General features: G+C 34.1%; 3 protein-coding genes across 4 annotated transcripts; 1 reads left to right on the top strand and 2 right to left on the bottom strand.

Annotated features, from left to right (window-relative positions):
• Positions 1–49: 49 nt before the first annotated feature.
• LOC108214113 (uncharacterized) lies at positions 50–3,643 on the bottom strand. Of its 2 annotated transcripts, none has more exons than XM_017385909.2 (7): positions 2,911–3,643; positions 2,721–2,801; positions 2,444–2,620; positions 1,471–1,641; positions 1,109–1,321; positions 912–1,000; positions 50–808 (listed from the first exon to the last, which is right to left on the bottom strand). In XM_017385909.2, exons 1-7 carry the CDS (start codon positions 2,990–2,992, stop codon positions 158–160), a joined length of 1,464 nt encoding a protein of 487 aa, XP_017241398.1. In that variant the 5' UTR covers positions 2,993–3,643; the 3' UTR covers positions 50–157. The 2 variants fall into 2 exon arrangements, with proteins under 2 accessions (XP_017241398.1, XP_017241399.1); XM_017385910.2 differs by having other exon boundaries at positions 51–805.
• A 134-nt stretch (positions 3,644–3,777) lies between these two features.
• LOC108214110 (potassium transporter 8) lies at positions 3,778–9,847 on the bottom strand. The gene is made up of 8 exons (XM_017385907.2): positions 9,362–9,847; positions 8,632–9,118; positions 8,501–8,554; positions 6,862–7,122; positions 6,714–6,766; positions 5,674–5,797; positions 5,305–5,559; positions 3,778–5,035 (listed from the first exon to the last, which is right to left on the bottom strand). Exons 1-8 carry the CDS (start codon positions 9,398–9,400, stop codon positions 3,984–3,986), a joined length of 2,325 nt encoding a protein of 774 aa, XP_017241396.1. The 5' UTR covers positions 9,401–9,847; the 3' UTR covers positions 3,778–3,983.
• A 7,721-nt stretch (positions 9,848–17,568) lies between these two features.
• LOC108214111 (aldehyde dehydrogenase family 2 member B4, mitochondrial) lies at positions 17,569–22,513 on the top strand. The gene is made up of 11 exons (XM_017385908.2): positions 17,569–17,870; positions 19,010–19,153; positions 19,611–19,753; positions 19,885–20,035; positions 20,125–20,354; positions 20,502–20,591; positions 20,756–20,929; positions 21,018–21,155; positions 21,705–21,842; positions 21,929–21,990; positions 22,068–22,513. The coding sequence occupies exons 1-11, from the start codon at positions 17,792–17,794 to the stop codon at positions 22,339–22,341; spliced, it is 1,623 nt and encodes a 540-aa protein (XP_017241397.1). The 5' UTR covers positions 17,569–17,791; the 3' UTR covers positions 22,342–22,513.
• The last annotated feature ends 272 nt before the right edge of the window (positions 22,514–22,785 follow it).

Here is a 22,785-nt window from a genome sequence, read left to right as displayed (position 1 = left end):
GATTGTGTATAACTGTTGATCATGGTCATTAGTGATAAATAAAGTACAAATAGTATGACAGTTAATCTAAGTAGGACAGTAAATTAACTCTGCTGTTACTTAATGATCATCTACAAAATTTTCTTTATAATGTAGAGCAGACTGAAAGTATATTTTATCAGTACCCATATGAGAATCCCATATAGTTATATCTGGATCGAACATTATGATTACTGTAAGTAGGATTTCCATAATCAACGGCTTTGATCACCACAGCTTCACGGCGTCCATCTTGCTCTTGAACTGCCCCAAACACTATCTCATTTGTCTCGCGGTTTTGCTCATAGTAAGTCTGAGGATTAGCTGAGTGATGCTGCTGCTGCTGCTGGCACTGTTGTTGTTGATAATGATGTTGTATCTGTTGTGGCTGTTCTTGTCGGTGAAAATCATCATTCCAATCCTCATAGACCGTCCGGCTTTTCTTCAGCTGGCGACTTTTCTCCATTTTATTAGTTGTGACAGGATAGCTATATCTTGGATCGCTTGTTTCTAATGGAGGAGGCTCATCTTTGTTTGGAATAGTGAAGCTCTCTTGTGGCCAAGCATTTTCATTTCTGTTTGGCTGCTGGTTATACTGTTGCTGCAAATGATGCTGGTGTTGTTTCTCTCTGAATCCTGGCAATGTTTCTCTGAAAGGCTTGGTCAGTGAGCCAAATAAGCCTTCTTGTTTTCCCGGTTCAGCTTCAGCTGAGATCAAGGGGGATCTGGCTGACTTGAGAGGTTTTTGATAAGCTACCGGAGGAATATCTTTCATATATCTGGGATCCTGCTATGGATACGAGTAAATTTGCAATTTAGAGTCATAGGAATACATGCAAGGTTAGACTTATTCTGAAGAGGGATCTGTTCAAGCGAAAACATTGATTTCTTACACGGTGGGAGGAAAACATGGTTGCAATTCTACGTTGTAGCAATGCCAGCATGTAACCGAAAAAACAAGCTGCAGCAAGTACTGCGATGCCTACAAGTATCAAAAAAAATTGTACCAGATATTAGTAGTGTGGTCAGCATATATGGTAAAATTTTGCCGCAAGATTATTGAGTAAAGTTGCTGAAAAAATTGTTTGACCTAAATTAAGATCATCATCGTGTTGGTGAGAACAATCTTCATCATGGAGTTGGATCTCTCGAATTGCCTGGTTTCCACGGTCAACAACCAAAAGAGAGCAACTGCTTCCAACATAAACCACATCAAAATCACCCGAAAATTTTGCACCTTCACTTGGACCATCAACATGACCGAGCCCTTGATCCCGTGTCCCTCCTGCAATGGTGACAACCCCTGTAAAGAGAACAACAATATGTTGCAGAAGCATTGGTCATAAATCATAATCATGCAGACCAGGAGGGAAATGCAGTACAGTGAAGAAGATATATCTTTGGAGAGTATATTTAATCACGGAGCAAGTGAATGCTTAGAATTGACATCACCTGCATGACTGATTTTCCTAATTGCCATATTCATGGTGTCTGCTAGATAAATATTTCCTCGATCATCCACTGCATGCCCTTTCGGATGGTGCATCCGTGCTTCTCTTGGCTTCCCATCAACATGACCATGGTACCCTTCAGATGAGCCGGCAATAAGCTTAGGCCTGCTATCTGCATTTCAAAATTCACTTAAAAAGAATCTGGGAGAACTACGAATATTATGTGCATCTATCCAGTCCATATATCCTGTGATGGGTATATACTCATGAAATCTGATGTATTCAAATGAACACATGCATATACATATATACGTGTTGGTAAATATGCAAACTAATTTAGCAAAAAAAAAAATATGCAAACTAAATTACCCTGCAAAGTACAAACTAACTAGTGAGTTGCATTCTCCAAAAGCTCTAAAATTATCTAACTTGATTAATGAAGCACAGGATGATCAGGCCCATTGCTAGATGAGAACAGAAACAACATGAAATGATCCGACAAGAGAACACTTGCAAAGTGATCGAATAAGTATTTAAAATCAGGTCACTTAAAGCAAATAGTGGGCTATCGTATTTTAAGAAAGAAGGTCTTGAGCAGAATCTAACAAAACATAAAAGGGCAGTATTCCTCATAACAAAAGAAGCCACATGTTTCTAATTTCACAAGTAATTCAATAGAAACCACAGATACTTGGTGTGTTTGTAAAGAAAACTAATATAAGATCATTAAACCATCAGGGCCGACTTCTTTTCCAAAGTCACAGAAAGAGAAAAGAAAATGTTAGATTATAATATAATCTTGGTAAGCTCTCCTCCCGAAACGTTCTGGGAGAATTGGTCACTTAACGTGGTATCAGAGCTCAGTCTCACTGTACTTTACATTACAACACATCTCAGGCTAATTTTTTGCAGTAAAGCATAAGCAAGATAACAAAACAAAGCAGATAAAATTTTCAGATGAGAAATAAGCTTACATTGAGACAATGGGGTTGAAATTTTATAGAGGTTACTGTTTTCACAATCCAAAACCAAAATATCTCCAGTTGGAGACAACTCCACGCTGTAAGGTTCAATTCCATGCTTGCTTCCGTCGAACAAAGTCTCCACAGTGTATCCTCCTTCAAATTTGACCAAAGAACGACTAGAAATAGCTGAAATATTGCAAACCATCAATCTTACCAACAAGAACTATACGTAGTTCAAAAGATAACATAGAAGTTCTTGAAATGCTGTTCAAAAAAACATTCATACCAATGGGCTCATCTGTTTTCAGTGACCACAACCATTTAAATAGAGCAGAAGCAACATGGGAGACAACCTGACTAACAAGTTCTGCACAATGCGGACAAATATGAGAAGCATAGTCGTCAAAATGTTAAACATAATGCACAAATGCCAGGAGAAAGAATGAATAGACATGAAAATATAATTATTTACTCACTTGCAGGAGGAGTTGCAGAAGCTGATGAGAACCCGGCAAATAGAATAAGTGAAATCATAAATACCATCTGATGATTAGACATTGTTATAGCCAACTAAGTGTGTTTATACAAGAAGATATGAACTCTGCAGTTGATATAGAGTGAGACCTACCAGATTTTTTCTTAACAAATATCCTTTCCTATTTCTTCACACTATGGGAGGGGACAGACAATATAAAGAATGAAAAGTGTGTGAGTTAATGGAGGTTATAAGAGTGGTACAAAATGTAACTGTGTGAATAAAGGAAAAAGTTAAAAGAAAAAGACATATGGTGTAGTTACCGTATAAGAAATATGTAGCTTCATCTCTTCAACAAAGAAGGAGGTTTACTTCCTAATTTTCGCAATTTTATGACATACTATCACTGAAGATCTCCACAAAACAGTATATCTACTCTTAGGGAATCATTCCTTGCCTAGTTTCGAGTGGGTCATTATCTTTTCGAGTGAGACATACCGAATATGTTCATATTAAGGCGGTAAATACTGAACCTGTTATGGTAAAGGGACTTTGTTTTATGATTTACTAGGAGTCTTGGGCTTGTTTGGTGTTCCCCACATGACATGTGCTGCTCAGACTCTTCGTAGAAGAATACCAGTGGGTGATGAAATTTATAAATAAAAGTAAATTACTGGTCCAAACATTCTGGACTTGGGATTTAAAAGCATTATCTTTGTGGCCATAATTGCATGCAGTGTCTTTCACCTGGAAAATATGCAGCATGGACCATCTTGTTTACTCATTGTGTCCTACAATCCTGCATATACCGTTATATTCTCATGGAAACACAAGCAAAAACAGAGGTTATGAAACATTAAAGATGAAGTTACACAACAAAGTATATTTCATCCGAAGAGGTTAGGCATAGTGGAGAGAGCCCCTAGTACTGAACTTATTATGGGTCAAAATACTTCTGTACTAGCTTGCCTAGAAGCTCAGTAGCTAAAATTAATATCAGCTTCGAGTAGAAGCTTTGTTCTATCATTTACAGTGCCTCGCGCAACATAATGATTACATATACTACTATGAAGATTAAACATGGTATATCATTCCGACCTCTAGAGTAGATGCTCGGGGAAAGCTCAGTGCATAGGTTGGACCCCGGGAGTTTCTTCTTAAGAAGTCATATCCTACGTTAATGACAGCTTTTTTCATAAAACTTGAACCCCTTTTCGCCCTTACATAGCAGTGCCCCAGTATAAATGCAATCCCCGACTCCCTTGCTTCCATCAATTCTTGCAGCTCCTCACGAACATTCCTGTCAATTTCAGGGCTATGTGGTACAAGAAACCTCACTTTCTTCATTGGGATCTCGGGAGACTCAATTTCAGTGAAATCTGAAGTGCCAGTCATTGCTGAGAAGTCGACGTCCTCCTCACACATCCTTGTATTCATGAAATATGAGGAAGATGTCCCAACAACTGTCATCTTTTCATCATCCCCAGAATCTTCTGATCCTGTAATAGATTCTTGCCTCTCTGACCGGATGAATTCCATTATGCTACAAACAAGATCTCTCTCAAATTCAACATCATCCAAATGGATATCTCGGTAGCCATATCGTGCTATGCATCGATAAAATCGATACTCTTTTGGACCAATCCTTCCCACAAGGAACCTTTCCTCAGGTCTAACGTGAGGCACTGGAACAGATTTGACACATAAGAAGACCAGAACCTGATGGAAAGCTGGGAGATTGGTGACAAAGTGGGAGAAAATTGCAGGAATTCCGGAGACAAGCTCGGTGTGTATCAAACCAATGCCTCGGACCCGCACGATTCCAAGATTAGGACCCAAACTGAGTAGCCAATTAATGGAAACCTTGTTTTGAACATCAAATTCATATTTTAGTTGTGTGCCATAATGCCAAGTATACATTATTACCATAAAGATGAAGGAGAGGACAATTGGGACCCAAGCTCCTTCAAGGAACTTCACAAGGGAAGCGGAGAAGTAGAGAGCCTCAATGGATCCAAAGAAAAATATAAAGCACAATGCCAATACGATATTTTTATGCCAGCATAGAACAATTACAAGAGACATTAGGCAAGAAGTGACCAGCATAACTGTAATCACTGCTAAACCTGCAGCATAACCGAGAGCTGTCAGTTATATAACCAAATATATAAGGCCACAGAACAACTAGTTTACAGATAGCATAACAGAATTGAAGTGTTTCTCTGGATGGAAATAATTAGCTGCATAGATTGTGATAAAGTAGTGCCTGAATATATAAGGGTCTGAGTGCTAAACCGCTTAAGTTAAATAGAAAAATAAATTGGACCTGGAAAGATCATCAACAATTATAATATGACAACTTCTACCTTCATACAGAAGAACAACATTAAAGTACCTGATGCATTGCTAATATGTTTTGTGTCTCTGAAGCCAATAGTAACAGCCAAACATAGCAGCATTAAGGTCCAATTAATCTCTGGAATGTAGATTTGGCCATGCATTTTTGATGATGTGTGGATTATCTTTACTCTTGGAAAGCAACCCAAAACCGAACATTGTTTAATAATTGAGAAGGTCCCAGTAATAATGGCTTGGCTTCCAACCACAGCAGCAAGTATAGCTATTGCCAGAACAGGCCATCGAAGTTTCTCTGAACAGTTGGGTTTTTTGAACCAAGAAAACAAGTTATAATTGTGTTTTGTCCCCTACATAGTAATAAACTCCACAAAAACGATATGAAACAACAGGGTAATCACATGCGTACCAGGTACTGATACATAGAATCCAATATTGTAGTCAGTTGCTATATTATGATGTTTGGAAAGATAAGCTGCTTGTCCCATATACGCAAGGATCAAGGATGGATAAACCACAAAGGTGAAAGCAATCTGCAGTGAACTGCTATCTCTAAGACAAGTTTCTTACAGGTATGATATTTGTATAAGCATTACTTACAGACAAACTATTATAAACATAGAGCAAAGAAGTCTATAGACAACAGAAACAATTGCTGCAGTTATTTCTACGTATCACTCTTTTGATTTTTGCATTACTCTTTTCTAATCTTTGCAGAAATCCTACGTGTCCTGCAACAAAAATTTACCCTTAACAGTTTCTTTTGTTGTTGTTGCTAAATGACTCCTAAGAGTTATAGAGTGTGCAACTGCAAGCTGCCAGCGATCCCTTTTGTTGCTTGTAATAAAGAGTTGAAATATGAATAACAATGACTTTATGGTGCGTTCATTTAATTAGGATAGCAGGATGCTTTGTCTGCTGCTGGAATTTATTTTGAACAAATTTGACATAAATATAGTTGAAAAGCATTTATAGTGATGATATATATAGTTTGACAAAAAAATGAATGAATAGAAGGGGATTCCGCACCAAAAAAATAATCTTTGTATTTGATCTTTGTACTTTACAAATGATATATAATTATATATCTCATATGTTAATTATCAAGATTGTTGTAAAAGCAACTACAGCAAATGCTAATAACTGCAATAACTCACAACCCCAAAGAATGAGGAAATGAAAATTAATTGATTCATCACCACTTACTAAAGGATTGATCATGGCATATTCAGATAATTGTTGGAAGAAGATAATTTATAGTCAAGTGACTTCTCATGACGTCCAAATTAGTTGACAAGAGAGAATATATAAATACTAGAGGCAAAAACACCTCGAAAAATAAGAAAAGAAGTTTGAAAAATGGCCAAAATGCTCTGTATCTGGTGAAGTTAAGTGCAACCTGATTAGGACAACTAAAACGTAACGAAAAATAATTTCAGGTATGTTTACCTTGATAGACAACTGAGAAAAGTGACCAAGATCAGCAAACATTGCTTCTGAGCCTGTTTTTTGTTAAGTGCAAAATGTAATGATTTATCAGTGATTCTAATTTGATAACTGCATTGAGAATATAAATTCTCAGAAATAACAAGCTCACCTGTTATGCATAGCAGAATCCCACCCAAGGACATCCAACCTTGTGTCTGTGTCTTCTTCAGAAATGTGTACATGTAATGAGGAGAGAGTGCTTGGAATACATGGGGATTCCAGTAAAAGATGTTGTACACTCCAATGGTGCTTATGCAAAGCAGCCATAATATTACGATGGGTGCAAACAGAAACCCTATACGGTGTGTCCCATAGTGTTGTAAGAAAAACAAAATTACCAGTATGATACAAGCAACAGGGACTTCGACATCTGCAGAAGTAGTGAACCACTTAGAAGTTCATAATAATGTATGCAACTTGATATACGAGTAACCAAGAGGTATGAATTGTTAAATACAATACCACGGATTTTGCAGGAATTTTATATAGATGGCAAGTGCACAAAGGCTTCAAAATTTCTGGTACTAAATTATTTGCTGCCATTTCAAAATTATAGTCCAACTAAACAGCTAGAGCCTTTACTAGCGGATAGTGAGTTTTACAATTACTAGAGTCTTGTTTGCAATAAGCTTATGTTCCCAACGAGATTACCATAATGGTCACAGAACTGGAAAGTTAATTGTAGTTGGTGAAAAATACTGCACAAAAATTGATTCCCAGTTCTAATACAGGGGCAGAGCGTTTTCATTCAATCAACTTTACAGTAACATTTAGGGCAGTTGGACTTGGGTTGAATGATCAGACTCTAGCTGATTCCACAAATAATCAAGCTATATGTGTTTTTTATTATATATATGAATTTTTCCTTGCAAAGATGACTACAAAACCATTATATAACTGGATAATTTGTCTTTATAAGATATTTCAGCATTTGCATAGTAACTGCAAATATATATTACTGCCCAATCACTTTTGAACAAAATGTAACTTTAATAAAAGATGACCACTCACCTCACGCGCTGAATTTATATTTTAGGAGTGCAAAATTGAAACTCTTTTCCTTAGACATTACAGGGGATACTTTTCGTTTGCATATGGCTGAACTCACCTGAGTTGCCACTCTCTCAACCTTACAAATGTGCAACATTATCCACTTTCCTTGAGAATTACTCAAACTATTTGTAGCCTCAACTTGTTACTTTGTAAGGTTAAAAACCTAACTTTCATCCTTTTATTTGATGCTGATCTGACTTTTATAAAGAGGAGAGCTCTGTCTGATTTATATAGGAACGGACCCACAATAATGCATGCACTACATATTTGTATTTTCTCTTTGTCCACACAAACTATTCCAGATTACAAATCAAGGCCTGCATTCCAATATAAATCAGTATTTCTATGATTATAGCACCTAATCGTGCACCTCTCTTTAAAGCATATACCGAATCAAGTGACACTAGTTCATGCTTCAAAACAACAGCAGATGAGAGCCGTGAGGCCTCCGCTACCCTTAGTCACTATAAATCATGTGGTCCATCACTGTACCGTATATCTATCTATGTTCTCCTTTTAATTTAAACTGTGCAGATTCCCTAGTGGTTGGTAATACCAAAAAAATTAATGCGGTATAGCTAAACACCTTGCCAACCATTTTTGTTACCTCAATTCGTACAAACAGAATATTAATAGACCATCAAATCTTGCTGACAATGGAAAATTATCTAACTGGTAAATGGTAAGGGACTCACATTGGTGATGATGCTTCGACATGAAAAGCTCTAGGCCGGAAACAGCTGAAAACACTGTAAAGAAAAGAAGATCAAAATATGCTGAATTATCAACTGTAACAAAAAATAAATAACATAAAAACCAGTATTACCATTAATAGCTGGCGTAAGGACTCCATCACCGATGACCATACAAGTGCCGATCAGAGTCAATATGAGCAATACCTTTTGCAACACTCTATTTTTTTCTAATGTCGATTTTAACTTCATTCCAAAACCTTTGTTATCAGCCGGCATCTCATCTTTCCTGTACTCAGATAGCTCCTCATCAGCGAGCTGACCATTAGGCAAAGTGCTAACTCGGGCATGCCGGCAGAGGAGCGTATACAAAGCAAAAGTCCCACCCTCACCATTATCATCAGCTCTTAGCACTATGAACACATACTTGAGCAATGGAATAATAGTCAATGTCCAGAAAATAAAAGACAAGGCCCCAAATATCTCTTCATTAGACTCTGTATGATGAATGTCCTCAGCAAAAGTGCTTTTGAATACATACAAAGGTGAAATGCTTAAATCTCCATATACTACTCCCAAGCTTTGATAAGCTAAAGTCAAGACTGTCCTCCATGATTCTTTCTGAAATGACATTAATTTTTATCAGCAAAAAATATAAAATAATCTTATATAAAATGTAACAAAATCACTCAAAAAAACAAAAATCTTGATCTGGGTTGTATAATTTAGTTTCAAGACTATCTTCCATGAGATTACTTCAATAAATTCAAGATACATGATTACCACTCATCACCGAACATTTGAGTGTGTGTGTGTGTGTGTTTGAAAAATGAAATCTTGATTTGGGCTGACACAAAATCTGACCTTGATCGGATTTTCACGGTTCCAAGCTTCAACATCCATGAGAAACCGTCAAAGATTACAAAAGCTGAGTTCTTGCATCAAAATCAAGAAATTTCCAGCTAGCCCAGATGGCCTAATACAAATCTCAGCCCAAACTCCCACCAAATATTGAGCAAAACAATGTCTCGAACAAGTAAGCAAAGCAACACAAAACACAAGGAACAAATGGTTACTATAGTATTAGAACGAGGAATGCATAATATAAACAAGAATAAAAATGATATTTGCGTGTGGGTCTTAACAAGACAAGAGTGAGAGTGCAATACTTGTTTGGACTATGTATGTATATATGTTCTGTAATAGACACACGTAAGTTATTGTAATAATGTGGGAGGTTTCAGTTTCTTTATTTATTTTTTTAAATGCAATGCAGGGGGTGTTAAAGAAGATGAGCGAAAATGGTGGGGGCTGTTTGGTATTTTGCATATAGTGGCTGTGTGTGCAGGCACTAACTCATTGATTTGGTTACTCAAAGTAATGGGTCGTGAGTTATGGGGTCAGTTAAGTAGAACAAGTAAGAGATTCACTGAGTCGACTCGGATGGGATCGGATCTTGTGAGTGGAGGTCTTAATCTTGTCTTTGCCATACTGCATTGCCCTTTTCGTGCAAACAAATCAGCTTGTGTGGATGAATTTGGTTTGGGATTTGACTCACCTACCATTTTCAGTAGCGAATTTGCTACAGAAGTACAGTAAAGCAGCAGTAAAGCAGTCAGAACTCGGAAGCCGCTTAAATTTCAAAATTTTTAATCAAGTAGAGTTGGCATGAGCAAAAAGAGCAAGCTGCTTCGAATTTATTACTCACCCCGTACCGTTTTAGTTGTCACATTGTTATTTCTATTTTTTTCGTTTTTTACCAAAAATTATAGTCACTCATTTATTATTTTAAAAAATTGAAAATTACATTTTAAAATAGAATGAAAAAAAAAATCCAATCATATATTTTTTAATTGGTAAAATATTAATAAATTTTAGTCAAATTTTGATCAATTTGACCGGCCCAATAACTAAAATGGGACGGAGAGAGTAATATCAAAACTATTCATATTTGTAAGAATAATAATAAGTACGCTAGAGTTATAATATAGAAGTTGAAAATTTTTCGTTAAAATTTTGTAAGAAGTTAAATAAGTTCTTATATTTAAAATTTATAAATTCATGTGTATACATATTTAAATATAATTAAAAATATTAGTTATACATATGGAAAGTGTTTTTGATGAATTTTTTACAAATATTTATATATTTTTAAAGTGAATTGAAATTATTAAGTATGTTTCATTGCTAAAAAAAAAGTGAACAACAATTATACTATTTACAAAAATTATCTAAATTTATATTAAATATATATTAAGATTCTTATTTTAAAATCTCACACAAAACGAAGTAATTCGAACTCGTTCAAGTCCATGTGCCTATTTGTCTCGGTTTAAATTCGGATTTTTAAACTATTTTCGATTTTAAACTGAAAATTGGTTGTTTGTAAAATAATATTCGTATAATAAATCAAAAAGATGGTTTAAAATTAGAAATAAGTCAAAAACTGACTTAAAAGCATATGTTAGTTTGAGGTGTTTTTTTAGTGAATTAATTTTTTATAAAAGTTAGTAAATTATTCATAAATTATTTTTATTTTTATTATTATATTTTTAATAATTTATTAATTATTAATAAATTAAAATTATCTAAACCGACCTTTGACAAAATCTATTGTACATCTACATAACTCTAACAATTGTATTTCTATGGTAATTTTGACAAGTAAATTCGCTTTCAACCAACTCCAACTTCTGGAAGTCTGGAACGATTAAATTTGATCGTAATCGTGAGGCTACCAATATATCTTATATTACGGAGAAAAGCACAAATGAATTAGTAGATGAGTTAGGTTTGAAGGGGTCCAGTGGGCTAAAAGTAGGATGTTTGGTGGGTCCTAACTAGACAGTAACATGGCCCACGTACCTTTCATCAAACTGAGACCAAACATATAAACAAAAAATCTAAAACCAACTTTACTCATTAATCATAAGAAAATCCAATATCAAATTTAATTTTCATTTTCTCATTAATTTCCTAGTATACCTTTTATGAATGAAATTTTTTTATGCTTTCTGCCAACTAAGAGCTTGTTTGTCCTGGCTTAAAACTGATTCCAACTTTACGCTGAAAAATATTTGTTTATGTAACAAAACCAAAATCAATTTAAAATCACAAACAAACTGAAAACCGACTTAAAGTCATAAGTTAATTGAATTGACAATGGTGAATCAGGATAGCGAAGCATCTATCCACCTCACCAAATTATTGGGCTTTCTTTCCTGCTTTGGCTCCACCAAGTTTGATTAATATTCTCTCCATGAGAGCAAGTTGTTTACTTTACTTTTACTATGTGCATATAATTTGATGTTCCTATAAAATATAATTTTATAATATTAATTATGTTTTGAATAAATTTAAATGTCAGAGTTTTTATTAAAAAAAATAAAAGTAAATATTATAAAACTGTACTTCTTTAAAAAAAATTTAAAAATTTCAAGATATATGTCAAAAAATAACGTAGAGAGATAAGATTAATTTAAAACGTGGTTGCTTGACGGAACAAAACTCTTTCTATATCAATTGTCTTTATTCCGACAAATATCTCTACTTCTTATTTTAACGAATAATCAGCTAATGGCGATTGATTTGACAGGTATTTTTCGAATGTTGTTTATCGAATTCGAAAGGAAATGTTCGAATTTCGAGTTCATATTTGATTTATTTTTATAAATTGAATTTGAGTTTTGAGAATCCTCAAATATTAAACAAGTCGCACGTACTAAGCACCGTGGGAGAGACTGTATTAAAAAGGCAGGGGGCAAATCTGAAGAAGCATCATCGCACTAAACAAGTTGAAGCCTTGAAATGAATCAACATATAGATGAGACGTAGTCACATGATAAGGACTGAGTGTCCATGCGCATTTGCCAATTGGATGAATAAAATCTTCCACGTCTCCCAGGCCACCGTATCTGCCTCACTGTCTCTTTTTGCCTCATCTTTTATTCTACGATTTCTCTTTTTTAAGTATGGTATTTTTCCCATTGTCGCTAATTTTCTTCGATCGTAACGTTGTAAATTCTAATATTTTTTATTTATTGGAAATGATATTCTTTTCTGAAAATATATAATTTTTTAATGAAAAAAAGTCTCAAAATTACTTAAATCTAGGCAAAATATTTTTTTGACTTTTTCTAAAGTAAATATTTAAAAAAAAAGTTCCGTTTGAATATAACTTACTTGATTTTTTCTTTTTTGAAAGTGATAACTTACATGATTAAGCGCCTGTTTCAATCATTTTTTTTATAACTATCACAAGTAAAAACGTATTTTTAGTCTTACAAATTAATGTTATATATATTTTTCATACATTAACTTTTCCACTCTGTTATATATTTCTCTGAATCTTGGTACCCGACCTATTTGATAAGAAATGAGAGGCACGGAGCATTATTAGTTTAAAATAAATACTCATGACATCATAACCTGAAAATCTCAATTAATATTCTTTCTGCCGTCCCTTCCATGACCATATCTGATCCATTATTGGCTGTTGGCAAGCTTTTCTAAACAAAAAAATGAGAACAGAGGAGAGAAACCCTCGGCTGCAGGCTGTCCTTACACTTGCTAACTGAGGAATGAGCACATTATTAAGTATACTGTACTAACCTCGTCAAGAAACAAGTCCACTTAATTACGTTAATTAAAGATTACATCCAGGATTTGTTTTAATTACTCCACTGACTTTAATCTGGACATGACATGTGTGAGATCCAGCCCGCATGTTACATTCATGTACAGATACTCATCACATAACATAATTCAGGTTAAGCATCGAGTTTAAGAGTGATTATTTCATTAATCATTAGGAAGGTAGATAAGAGGATCATTAACAAAAAAGCAACGCAACTAAAACACGTACTCACAGTGGTGGTCGCTTAGAGCATCTCCAGCAGCATCTTAGCCCATTCCTTAAATATAATATTCCTTATATTCATTCTTTATATACTATTTTATTATTAAAAGTTACCATTATTGCAATAGGTAAAGAGAGAGAACATGTTTGTATTCAAAATTTATTATAAAATAAGATTTAGGAGAGGAGAGAGGTTCCCTAAAGATGAGGGATGGCTAGTGGATCTTAGTGATTTAGGGAATCACTAAGATACTGTTGGAGTGGATTATTTTCTCATATTCCTCATATTTTGGTTTAAGACTCCAAATAGGGAAGCTGCTGGAGTTGCTCTTATTGCGTACTTGCTTCTTCCTAATTTGCTTCTAAGAGCATCTCCAACGGTGTTGGCTATAATCGTTGGCTAAATTGGACCTGTAAGACGTTATGTAAAATTTGTTGAACCTGTAAGACATTTCTCTTCAATGGTATTGGCTATATTGGTTGGCTATAATTTAAAAATAGCATGTTATTAATATTTTACATTGTTAAAATAGAATATATCAGTTCAATATGGTAATAAATGATGTGCAATCTTCCTACAGATTTCTTACAAACTTGTAGAGGTTCGACAAATTTAGCCATCTATAGGAGGTTGGCTAAATTTATAGACAACAGGTCACTGTGGTTGGAGTGTGAATTTTTGAAGTGGTTGGCTAAATTTTTTATTTTTGACATGACAACTCACCTTTTAGCTAAGGGGTCTTCGTGGTGGGAGATGCTCTAAGGGTCAGTTGATCATATTTTTATATTTAATTCATCATTTAGATATAGACTAGCCTTTAACCCGTGCGAAGCACGGACGAGTCTATAGTTCATAATTTATTATTTATAATTTAAATTTTAACATCATTTTATTAGTATTTTAGTATTAATGGATTGAATTTAATTGAATTATATTATTCAACTGACTATATTTTCTCCCAATTACTTGAAAATGGACAAATCCTAATATGTGTGTGTCAGGATTTTAGTATATTTAATCCGAATTTAGTACACATAGATTTAAATAAAAAAAATCAGAATATTCAAATTTTTTCCAAACATAGCCGATCGTATAATACCTTTGAAAAGATTCAGTAATCTAATCAATCGAATTTCAACGTAATTTTGTAATCTTGGTTTTTTTGACAACAATAACTTTTAAGATTAGAATTAGAAAGAGTTATGTAAGACTCTACATTTGTAGACTTGTGGTACCAAAAGGAGAGTACCACCAAATATTAATATACTCCACATTTGTAGACTTGTAGTACCAAAAGGAGAGTACCACCAAAAATAATAGATTCCACATTTGTAGATTTGTAGTACCAAAAGAAGAGTACTAAACCAAAAAATATAACTAAAATCCTGGATTACAAATTATACCCATATTGACTTATTATAATATAGTATAGATGACATATTCTTAATAAATAATTTGAAAAAAAATGAAATATGGGCCGGTCCTTAGGAGGACAGAGTGCTAATGAAACTCGAATTATACTTAGGTTAAAATAATTTTAACTGAATATTATGTTATTAATTAAATATACTTTTTGTATTTAATAAGCCGACCTTGTGTTTATTCAAGTAAGTCCCTGTCAATGTCATATTCAAGTGACCAACAAAATTATGCGTCAACAGGAAAATCCCAGTATATAATGATGAATTTATGTATTTATATATTTAAATGTATTGAATTGATTGTGCTAATTTTAAATTAATATTTCTGATCATGTTTGATTTGGATGTATGAAAAAAATTTCTTTACTGTCGTCATGTCGTCAGAAATTGGTTCATCATTTTTAGAAATCATCTAATGCATTCAAATCTCTAGGGACAGTTTATTTAAATCAACTTCGATAGTCTGTTTCCTAAACTTTAGTTTATGGGTTTCATGTTTTTGAAGCTGCAATGAGTTCAGTTTTGAGCATTTGCCAGTGGGCACTTGTATAGCATATGAGCTGGGCTTTATTCGTCCTTTAGCTTTTCTGAAAAGCCCATATCAGAGCAGTCAGGAGGAGCAGGTTATATAAGGCCCGGCCCGCTCCGCTTCCTAATTAATAGGATTTCATGAAGTATCCGTCTGAATTTTTACAGGTAATTTTGAGAAGAAGAAAATTTATAATTTTGGAGTTTAATTAGTGTTTTACTAACATTTATAAGAATTACATCGTAAAAGTAATGTAAGATAAGATAATATTCTTATATAAAAAAGATTTGTGTTGATTTTTAATCTTAAATCAAAATATGTTTTCTTCTCTACAGTAATATGAACCTAGGAGTTTTCGGTTTGAGATTTTAATATGTGTCATGAAAAATCAATCAAATAATTATTTATAAAATAGTTTTAAAACAATTTTACAAGAAATTTTCAATCTATTAATCAAACATCTATTTCATTTCTTAGTGAAAACATCTAATTCAATCCGCTCATAACTCACGGGTAACCCTGAATGCCCAAACAGGTGCTATATATTTTTGTTTTGTTTAAATTTAAAAGAGGATGGATACATATACTAAGAAGTAAAAAAGGTAAATTAAGTGAAGTTGATAGATGGTTACTCAAAATCAAACAATCAGTCTAGATCATCAAATCATCAAACTCTTTCAGCATTTCTTTTTACATATTTCTTTTACAAACTGAAATTATTTTAAAATACTTGCCATTTTTTCCTTTCAAATCAATTTTTAAATATTTTTCAAATTAATATTCTCGGACTACTTGTTTGACTAGCATACATACACCGTATTTATTCTAGTTTAGTAGTTGTAGAAAACAAAACAAAACATTCGACTACCAATTTTTAACATGATCGGAAACAAGTGGTTGGTACATGTCGTTGTACATACTTTCTTCTTCAACATGAAGTTCCCACTTTGTCAATGCACGTATTGCATGAGATGCTAAGTTTTCTAGAAGCAATAAACCCTTCAAATTAAACTTAACAGTAACCACATGAATAATTTCGCTTTTTTTTTCTAGTTTTGTTAAAATTTGTTCTCACATGAGAACTTCCATTGAACCTTAATAAAGAAGAAAGGAAGAAGGGCTGAAACATTATTATTAGTTATCACTGTGGAAGATAAGCTTAAAAGGAAATAATAGATAAGGATCGGCAATAATAGTAAAAGATCACAAGATCAGAAAAGTCCAAGTTTTGTGCAATGATGTCGTCGGTCACAAACTACATAGTTGCGTTCTGACGAGTGTATATACACTAATGTCAATTGTAATTTGTAAAGGTTGTGTTTACAATATTTATCAATGTATTAAAAGTATATTTAATGTAAGTTTTATGGTCTACGTACACAAATGCTAGTACATCATTTTAGACTTTGCATAGACACTGTAGACTTTAAACAACCATTAATAAAACATGGTTAAATATAAAAATTCTTGTAAAGTATAGCTTATTTTTTTTACGAGAATGACATAAAATATATCATAAAATAATCTATTAAAATACATGCATATCCCATCCCACCTTAATGAATCGAGGGATGAGGGAGTATAATTCACGGAAAGCTATAAAATAATTATTTTTAATGTCAACGAAAACAACAATCTTTATATTTGTTTTTTTATTATTATTTTAATAATAATTTTAAGAGAGAAGAAAGAAAAAAAAGTAAAAGCAAATAAAGAATAAGAAGGATGAGTTTTTTTATTATAAATATTAAATAGATAATAATTAGAGGTTACTTAAAAATACATAACTTAAAAATAGATAATAATCGGAGATTTTTGAGATGTCAGTAATACATTAGAGCATCTCCAACGGCGTTAGTTATAATCGTTGGCTATAATCGTTGGCTAAATTGGACCTGTAAGATATTATGTAAAATTTGCTGAACCTGTAAAACATTTTGCTTCAATGGTACTGGCTATATTGGTTGGGTATAATTTAAAAATAATATGTTATTAATATTTTAAATTGTTAAAATAGAATATATCAGTTCAATATGGTAATAAATGATGTACAATCTTCCTACAGATTTTCTTACAGACCTCTAGAGGTTCGACAAATTTAGCCATCCATAGAAGGTTGGCTAAATTTATAGACAACAGCTGAGTATGGTTGGAGTTGGGTTTTTGGAGCTGTTGGCTAAATTTTTTTATTTTAGATATGCCACCTCACTTTTTAGCCAAGGGCTATAGATGGTTGGAGATGCTCTTACCTAAATTTAAGTCTAGAATCTCTAAAATTGATCTCACCATTTAAATCACACACACCGGACATCATATTATTGCGTAACGCGCTATCTTTCTCTTAATTATTAGTCGTTAAAGATCTTGAAAATCACTTGAATATCTCATCGTCTCAATAAAGCTTGGAGGTTTAGAGTCTCTTCTCTCTTGGTCTCAAAGAAGGTGGGAGTGCAAAAAAAAGCTAAGACTAGTAAACAAGACCACCATGGCTGCTCGGCGGATGTCATCTCTGCTCTCTTCTCGCAATGTTTCCTCTCTTGCTTCTGCTTTCTCACGTTCTTCTGGTATGTATTATGCACACCTTGTTTCCTTTTGTTATGTATCATTGATTTGATCCTCATGGTTGTTCATGAAACGATTGCAACACATGTACAAAGATAACAACTGATGATATACATGAGATGCAGTTAGATCGCTGATGAGTTTGAAGTTCCAGTTTCCAGTTTTTGAGTTTCTTGGCCATGTTCATTGTACATAGGCCCCTTACAGGCCACAGTTACCTTTGCTTTCTTGTCTTTTACTTTTGTGAATACCGTTACTATTATTGTTGCTTTATGAGTCTATGACGTGTGTACGAACAAATAAATAATTCAGATGATATGAATAATTATATCTATTATTGGTTTGGAAATCAAAATGAATCAATACAATTGTTATGATCATCATTTCCATCACTATTATGATATCCATTGGGTTGGGTAATTAGCTTTTTTCTTCTCCTTTTACGAGCCAAGTATTTTTCTACATGTTGTTTACGTTCAATGTTTGCACGTATTTTGAGGCTCCTATAAATTATAGTTCCATAACATTATATTTATTTATTTTGAATAAAAATTTAAATGTCAAACTTTTATTAGGGGAAAAAATTCTAAAAAAAATAAATTATGGAACTATACTTTGGAGAAGCCTCAAAATGTGCGCCAAAAAGTAACGTAAAGAACCTCCCGGAACAGAGGGAGTATCATTGTTGCTGAGTGCTGACAAACAAGGTGTTGGAAACGAATGATGTGAGATTCAGCTGGGATGTAAAATATTACATTTTGTTTTTTTTAAATTTTTTATCATCGTTTGGAAGTAATCTTTTTTATTACAGAAGTACAAATTTTAACCATTTTCTGAGGTCACTTTCACGAAATCAGTGGCAGTGATAGCGTAAATAAAAATATGATATGGAATGATCAATTTGAAACCTGATTGTTGAGTATTGTATGAGCTTCTGGGAATCGGATATGTCCAGAGTCCAGACTGCTAATATCTTGATAGTTTAGTACTCTGTATGTGGGCAGCTACTGAGGCTTGTCCAGTGTCCCAAATTTATCTACCTTGATATTTTGATTTTCCCTGCATTGTTGACATGTAGATACATGAATACTTAATATGCATGAATATTTTTGATTTATTTTCTTGAAACTGTCAAATTCAGGGAAAGGTTCCAGCTATAGCCGAGGAATCATCTCAAGGTTTAGCACTGCTGCTTCTGCTGCTTATGAAGAACCAATCACTCCACCTGTGAGGGTCAGTCATACACAGCTCCTCATTAATGGGCAGTTTGTTGATGCTGCTTCAGGTGACCCTTCTCTTCTCTAGTTCGTAAATCGCCACTGGAATTCTTTTCTGAATATCACCTTAAAGGAGAATTGTTCTAAAATACTCTTTGTAATTGGTCTTTGGCTCTGGTTTTATATAGTACAGTTAGTTAGGAGCCCAATTTATCAAATCTGTTTAATCCATGGATGGGTGGATGACTTCTCGAGATTAGAGGGTCCTAACTGCTGGTACATATTTGCAATAACATTTAGACCTTAAGCCAGAAATTGTGGCGTAACAATCAGAGAGTAACTGTAAATATTCATCCAACAGTTCAACGGTATAAGATGGTTTGACTTAAAATAAGTCTATTCCTGTGCCTTAATGAAAGACAAAAGAAAAGAAAAAATAACAATATGTTTGTTTTGTTCATATCTCATTTTGTTTCTACTTTTAGATCACTAAGAAACTGTTTTGTTGTTATATATTGAATTCAGGGAAAACTTTTCCAACCTTAGATCCCAGAACAGCAGAAGTTATTGCTCATGTTGCTGAAGCTGAAAGTGAAGATGTCGATCGTGCAGTTTCTGCAGCCCGCAAAGCATTTGATGAGGGACCCTGGCCAAAAATGACTGCCTATGTAAACACAGTGCAAACCATTTTTGTCCATTGGTTATGTTGCTATCACAGATTTTTTCTCTTGTATTCCACCTTGCTTGTATTGTTTATGTTGCGAAGCATATAATTCTTCCTGTCTATCTTTTTCTCCAGGAAAGATCACGGATAATGTTGCGTGTGGCTGATTTGGTTGAGAAAAACACTGATGAACTTGCTGCTCTTGAAACTTGGGACAATGGGAAGACTTATGAACAAGCAATTGGTGAAGTAGAAGTACTAGCACGCCTTTTCAGATACTATGCTGGTGAGGACTATCTCTCTGGGTTTCTGATACTTACTTTTTTTATATTTATTTCACTAGATTATTAAGATTTTTTAAGTTGTTAATTTCAGGTTGGGCCGATAAGATTCATGGCCTCACAGTTCCTGCTGATGGGCCCTATCATGTCCAGACACTGCATGAACCAATTGGTGTTGCCGGGCAGATCATACCATGGAATTTTCCTTTGCTAATGTTTGCATGGAAAGTAGGGCCTGCGTTAGCATGTGGCAATTCTGTTGTGCTGAAAACTGCTGAACAAACACCATTATCTGCTCTGTATGTAGGAAATCTGTTTTTGGAGGTAAATTCATATATTGTGTCCAAGTCCAAGTGTCTATCTTGTTCTGGTATTATACTTAAATAGTGTAAATGCATATGAAGTTCTTGACAACTAAGCATCACTCAGTCAAAAAATGCTACTCATGCTAACATGTAATCTGTCTGGCAGGCTGGACTTCCGCCTGGTGTGTTGAATGTCATCTCTGGCTTTGGTCATACTGCTGGAGCAGCACTTTGTAGTCATATGGATGTTGATAAGGTTACATGTTAATTTCCAAATCTTTGAATATAAATATATATGTATGTGTATTTTAAATGAAAAGTTTTTAAACGAGGATTTTAAAACATGACCAATATCGACTGGGAAATAAAATAATGCAAAGTTTTGAGCTTAGGCACCTAAACTGGACGGTCTTCTTGCAGCTTGCTTTCACAGGATCGACAGCTACGGGTAAGACTGTACTTTCATTGGCTGCAGCAAGCAATCTTAAGCCAGTGACACTAGAGCTTGGAGGAAAGTCTCCTTTTATAGTATGTGAAGATGCTGATGTGGATAAGGCAGTTGAGATGGCGCACTTTGCACTCTTCTTCAACCAGGTATATATTAGGTGTACCTTCTGTGCTAGGATAAATATATCAACATTCCTTTTAAACAACATTTTGCATTATCATGAGTGTTTTTCAGGGTCAATGCTGCTGTGCTGGATCTCGAACATTTGTACATGAACGCGTGTATGATGAATTTTTAGAGAAAGCAAAGGCATGTGCTTTGGAGCGTGTGGTTGGTGATCCTTTTAAAAAGGGTGTTGAACAAGGTCCCCAGGTATTACTCTGTTCTGCGATAATATCATTGACTTGCAATGACACAAAACATTTTTTTCCTAACTGTTATTATGTTTTTTTGGGGCGTACACTGAGGTTTTAGAATAATCCTTGTATAATAATTTACTTTTGTGAATATTTTATTTCATTTTATGGTATCTTAGGACACGAGAATTCCATTTCACATGACAGATCTGATTCCAGTGACATTTTTTATTTTTCAGAGTAATTTAAATTTGGTTTAGTTCAATCTATGACTTTCAAAATTTAAGCTCAAATTTGAGGATTTATATTGTTAACACATCATTTAAAATTATGCCATTTCGAATGAATATGTGTTTCCAAGCCCAACCTTAAGAGCTTTGTTAACCATGTCTGTAAGCCAACAAAATATTGATATATAAATTAAAGACCCAGATGTTGCTGTTTTAAAACATTTCATTCCTAATAGTGTTGTTGCTAAATTGAATGGATGATGTTTTCTTTGTGACATCATCATATTTTAAGATGAAAAATGCTATGTTGGTTTGATGCATCTACATTTGTTTAGATTGATAACGAGCAATTTGCCAAGATTATGAAGTACATTAAGTCTGGTGTTGAAAGTGGAGCCACCTTAGAAGCTGGAGGAGAGAGATTCGGCTCCAAAGGCTTCTACATACAACCAACTGTTTTCTCAGGCGTCCAGGTAAGATTGCTAAAAACATATTTTTACCAGAAATCAAGATGAAAGACAAGTGAAAATAATTAGAATCTTGACTGTGTCTCTACTAGGACAACATGTTGATTGCACAAGATGAGATATTTGGCCCAGTGCAATCCATTCTAAAGTACAAGTGAGTATAAAAGTCATTCATACACAATATTTGGACTTTCAGAAGGGTATTATAACTAAACATCCCTGTCTTTATAGGGATCTTAATGAGGTCATCAAAAGGGCAAATTCAACATCTTTTGGTCTAGCCGCTGGAGTTTTTACACAGAACATAGACGTCGCCAACACCTTGACACGCGCACTGAAAGCTGGAACCATATATGTTAACTGTTTTGATGTCTTTGATGCTGCAATACCATTTGGTGGATACAAGCAAAGTGGGCAAGGAAGAGAGAAAGGAATATATAGTCTAAATAACTACCTGCAAGTTAAGGCTGTTGTTACTCCTTTGAAGAACCCAGCATGGCTGTAGCGTCCTACTTCAAATAAGCTATGTAATCCTTAGCATCTTTCTGTGACGGTGTAACACAACGTAAGAACAGTGAAGTGTGAATTTCATAATAAAGGTGGCAACTTCTTGCGTACCTCTAAATGTCAAATTTCTTTTGATTATTCATTCAAATATATTCTCGTCATTTCTTCTATGGTGAAATATTTCAAAGTCACTGCTTATGCTTATATTACTGCTCATATTTCTGCATACAAGTTAGCTAGTCGCTGCTCAAACTTCTGAAAACAAGTGTCAGTGCACTCGATGTGGTCATGTTAAGTTATCAGTTCTCTTAAAAACTCACCTTACCTTTTACTTTTTATGGGTAGTTGGTCTTTGTTAACAGAGTAGTATACAAAAAGAGGAACTGAGTGGGAGTTTTGATTTATTGATTGTAATGCAGGTCGTATAAATGCACTCCTGTAA

This window comes from Daucus carota, chromosome 3 (genome assembly GCF_001625215.2).
Source record: "Daucus carota subsp. sativus chromosome 3, DH1 v3.0, whole genome shotgun sequence".
NCBI lineage: Eukaryota > Viridiplantae > Streptophyta > Magnoliopsida > Apiales > Apiaceae > Daucus > Daucus carota.
This window is presented reverse-complemented; position numbering and strand designations above follow the sequence as displayed.